Source organism: Arctopsyche grandis, chromosome 11 (genome assembly GCF_051622035.1).
Source record: "Arctopsyche grandis isolate Sample6627 chromosome 11, ASM5162203v2, whole genome shotgun sequence".
Classification (NCBI taxonomy): Eukaryota; Metazoa; Arthropoda; class Insecta; order Trichoptera; family Hydropsychidae; genus Arctopsyche; species Arctopsyche grandis.
This window is the reverse complement of record NC_135365.1, coordinates 10,521,080-10,525,279: the sequence shown is the minus strand read 5'-3', so window position 1 is coordinate 10,525,279 and position 4,200 is coordinate 10,521,080. Positions and strand designations below refer to the sequence as shown.

The following is a 4,200-nucleotide window of genomic DNA, read 5'->3' as shown; positions in this document are numbered from 1 at the left end:
ATTGAAAGTTCCAGCAGTCTTGATTGCTCGTACATACTGTAACGGATCTCCCCGAGATCGAATTTAATTTTCAACGGTAAATAGCACCCATTCACGGGTCATTCGTTGAAGAATTCCGTATAATTTAGTTAAAGTGACGCATGTTACTCATTAAACAACACGCATTCCTTACCCCGCGACTAATTGTTCCGTTCGCGTGAATAAGCCCTGGTGATTTACACCCCCAACCCTCTTCTCTTCTTACTTCACTTATTGCTACAGTTTTAATCTAATAGCCTAACGGCACCCCATCCGACTTAAAAAAAAAACAGTCAACTTATCGTCCGATGCAAACTCAGCTAGCATCGGATTTCACCCTCGGATGTGCAATGGCTAAAAGCTCCCCGTTTTCCAGACTTAAATCTGCATTTGGGAGATTAGTCGTACGCAATGTTATTTAGTATTCCTCGTATATTATCCGGAATTATCAAGTCTGCGATTATAATCCAGATTTATTTAAACAGTAGCTTGAGTGATGTGTGTGCGATTTTTATTTTATAATTTATGTACTTAGTAACAATATGCGAAGTTTTGTGATCATGCGAAATTTAAATATTAATAATTCAAATAACAAATTTAACGAATATTCGTCAACCGGAAGTGACAGTATAAAATCCTTGTGGATACAAACTTCCTCAATTAAATATTTTTAATATAATATATACAAACCACAAATTATTATCGCTCTTATTAATCAACTCATTTCTATCATATTCACAGAATAATATGAAATATACTCTGAGAAGTTTTACATATGTATATTTATTCAAATATTTTGATACAAGGCAAATACATTAAAAATTCAAACATTACACAAAGTATACTTTAAATGTGTTGGACGAATTTTTGTTGAAAGCCCTACATACATAATAAAAGTATGTGAAATCGTAGACGCTATACAAATTTACAATTTTTAGTTTAGAACCATAATTTTTTGTATAAATACTATTTTAGACTAGTTCAAAATGTAAACAAAACTATTTTTTTTCTAACTTTCACTCACCTGAACAACTCGCGGCAATTCGGCTAGTACCCAATGTCCTAATGCATGTATTCACTTATAAGACAATACATTGCTATTTACACATATAATGTTAACCGGGGCTGTTGAGTCGGAGTCGGAGTCGTGGGGTTGGAGCATTTCAAGCGGAGTCGGAGTCGTAAAAAATCTAGCAAATCCTACTGCTTTTTATTATTTTATTTAATGAATAGTATTAAATATAGCGTAGTACATTGGTGGAGCTATTGCCTACCAATAGAGAACTTGTGGGTTCAAGTCCCAGCAAATTGCGCTACTGGCGAGATCTTGTGGTTATTAAAACACAGATCCTCCGTTTCCTGCTAGAATTTTCAGATTTTTCTATCATCCCCTTCAGTTTCTCTTAAATTCTAGAGTTATTAACATCTAGAGTTTTGTTGAGTGTTATAAATATTTCTTGCAAATTTGCCGTGTATCAAAAAATTTGTTGATTATCCATAGATATCTATTGTATTCATAGATTATCCATAGTCATCTATTGTATTCTATTCATTGATTATCTATAGATACCTATTGTATTCTATGTCCTGTTATGTTTGAAAAATTGTTGCTATTTATGTATCATACAAAAATTATCTAACCACATGTGTTATCTTAGGAAAATTCATGCCATGTTAAATATGATGTATGTATGTACATATTTTCTTAATAAAAAAAGATCAAATAAATAAATAAAATATAATGATTATATTATTTTACATTTATTTTCAAATAATATAAAAAAAACTGTAGTTGATCAAATAATTGAATCGTATGGAATGAAATGTGCAATCGAATGACTTCTCCCTACGCTAAGACTTGTCAAAGCTTTCCAAGTTTTGCTTTTCTCCTCATATTCCCAAACATCTTTTATGTAAAGCCAACCACCAGTTCCACCTGAAAATCAAAGCAATAATTGCATTACACATTCAGGTCTATAAATTAAAATTAAGTTATATAAAAAAAAAGTTCACCAATGCTAAGTAATTGATCTCGAAAACAACATAGACTGATTCCGAATACAGGTTTCAGTAGTTTGGTGAATGCTGTCTACAGATTTGCAATTGGATCGTAATGCTCGACACTATCTAAAACAGTACCCATTGGATGGTCAGTGCCACCAGCTACAAAAAGTTTACCTTTGAATACGACGCTCTAAAAATGGTGAAATCAAAATTAAGTTAATTTTATATTATTTCTGATAGTTGTAAGTAAATAAATTATTTGATATTCACCGAATGAGTATCTCGTTTCTGAATCATCTTAATCTTGAAATCTTGTCTAAAATTGCTTGTCTAAGAGAAACCATACACTCTTCACTCGAAGTACAGAACATCATTACTTCCCTGACAATAAACTGAAAATATAACACATTATTCCAATTTCTTTTCAATAAACTATAATAATAAATAACTCTAAAATACCTCGGACGAAAGCAAGGATAACCTGACGGTACTCATTAGCTTAACTAAGTCATTTTTACGGCTAGCTTCATCATAATTTATCCATAATTTCACAGAATTGAATACAGTTTCTTCGGAAGGGACGATCAAATTGTCCAAATCCAAGATTACGAATACAGTGTTGGCTAATAGATTGAGAAAGTATTGTGTTTTGTACAACTAAAACAGAAATTAAATTAAATTACAGCACATATATTTTAAAGTGGTAGAACATCAATTTTTAGTTCCAAATACAATTTTTCTGTTTGACTCAATTCACAAATTTCTATCACTTCTTTTAATTCGACATGTCGAGAAAGTTTGACATGTCTTGAAAAAGTAAAATAAACAGGCCACCAGTATTTTAAATATTGTTAAACGCGAAACATAACACTTAATGTTTTGCGAGATATTTCTCAAAATGAAGGAAAGCGGACTTGTGGAGCTTCAATTATAACGGGTCATATAATAAACACTCACCGTCTCAAAATTTTCCAGAATCAAAGCAAATGCCTGTTTATTTAATTCGAAATCTTCCGTTAGTTTCAATACTTCCAGACAGTTAGAAAGATCGACCGTTTTAAATTGCGGTGGAATTTTCACTTTTAGTAGATTGGCCAGCTCCATTAATTTTTCGAAGTCATGGTCGTCTATACCTTAAATTATATTTAAATTCTAGAGAATGCGTTTCGAATCATTTTAGATATTTAATGACTCATACTTATTTCTCCAGTGTAACAATACTTCAGTAATGCATCGATAACTTTGACCTTAAAGCCGGAAAAAATTTCACTTACTGTATCTTCGTATTGCCCAAAGAATTCGCTGCACGCCGATAACACGATCAAATGCACGTGGAAGCTGCAATTATGAAAAATTAAAACTGACTACAGAATATCGTATTTTTTTATTCGAATAAAAATACCTCCGGTTTTGAGCAGTAAAAATGGAGTCGTAGTATTTTTTTTGCTTCGTATCAGCATACAAATATTTTATTCGTTTTGCTGCAAAATCTGACTTGGCTTTCACTACGAACATCTTATGATATATTCTTAGTTTTTTACTGACACAAATTGAAAATTATCCACCAAAGAAATATGTGCAAAGAATAATAAAGTTCGACTTACCAATTGGACAGAAATACAGTGAATGAGTTCAAGCGCTATCACTCTGCGGTTTTATTACGATATATGTATGTATGTAAATGTACATAGCTCAACCCATTGCTGGATTGAAACATATATATAATCATTATTTACCAAAAATGTATCTTTATTTTATTAATTTTTCATAAATGAGCCATTATATTTGAAAGTGGTGGAAGTTCAATTTCAGTTCCAAAAACACTATTTCAATCTGATTCATTTCACAAATTACTATCACTACTTTTAATTCGATATGTACAGAATCTTGGAAATGCAAAATAAATTTACTAAAGGCCACCAGTATTTTTAAATAGTGTAAAACACAAAACTTTATATTTAATGTTTTGCGAAATATTTCTTGAAATTAAGCCAAGTGAACTTACATACATGTATATGTATTTATTTATTTATTTATTTTATGTACATACATATGTATATGCCATAGTGCCTTGAAAAGTCACCCAAATCGACACTATGACTAACTGTTTACGTACATATGTATACAAGTATACAATGTATGTAGGTATGCATATTATATTATAAGACCGGTGTGACG

At 31.3% G+C, this 4,200-nt stretch overlaps 1 protein-coding gene across 1 annotated transcript; it reads right to left on the bottom strand.

The window, feature by feature from the left end:
• Nucleotides 1–2,315: 2,315 nt before the first annotated feature.
• On the bottom strand, nt 2,316–3,537 carry LOC143918560 (kelch-like protein 7). Its single transcript, XM_077440501.1, has 5 exons — nt 3,425–3,537; nt 3,221–3,360; nt 2,980–3,149; nt 2,482–2,679; nt 2,316–2,414 (listed from the first exon to the last, which is right to left on the bottom strand). Exons 1-5 carry the CDS (start codon nt 3,535–3,537, stop codon nt 2,316–2,318), a joined length of 720 nt encoding a protein of 239 aa, XP_077296627.1.
• Nucleotides 3,538–4,200: the final 663 nt, after the last annotated feature.

Excerpts from the sequence above, each read along its gene's own strand:
- LOC143918560 (XM_077440501.1), bottom strand. The coding sequence starts at position 3,537 with ATGTTCGTAGTGAAAGCCAAGTCAGATTTTGCAGCAAAACGAATAAAA. Across the intron at positions 3,150-3,220 it reads TTGTTACACTGGAGAAATAA|ACGACCATGACTTCGAAAAA; the intron begins GTATGAGTCATT and ends TTTAAGGTATAG. Across the intron at positions 2,415-2,481 it reads TATCCTTGCTTTCGTCCGAG|TTTATTGTCAGGGAAGTAAT; the intron begins GTATTTTAGAGT and ends TTATATTTTCAG.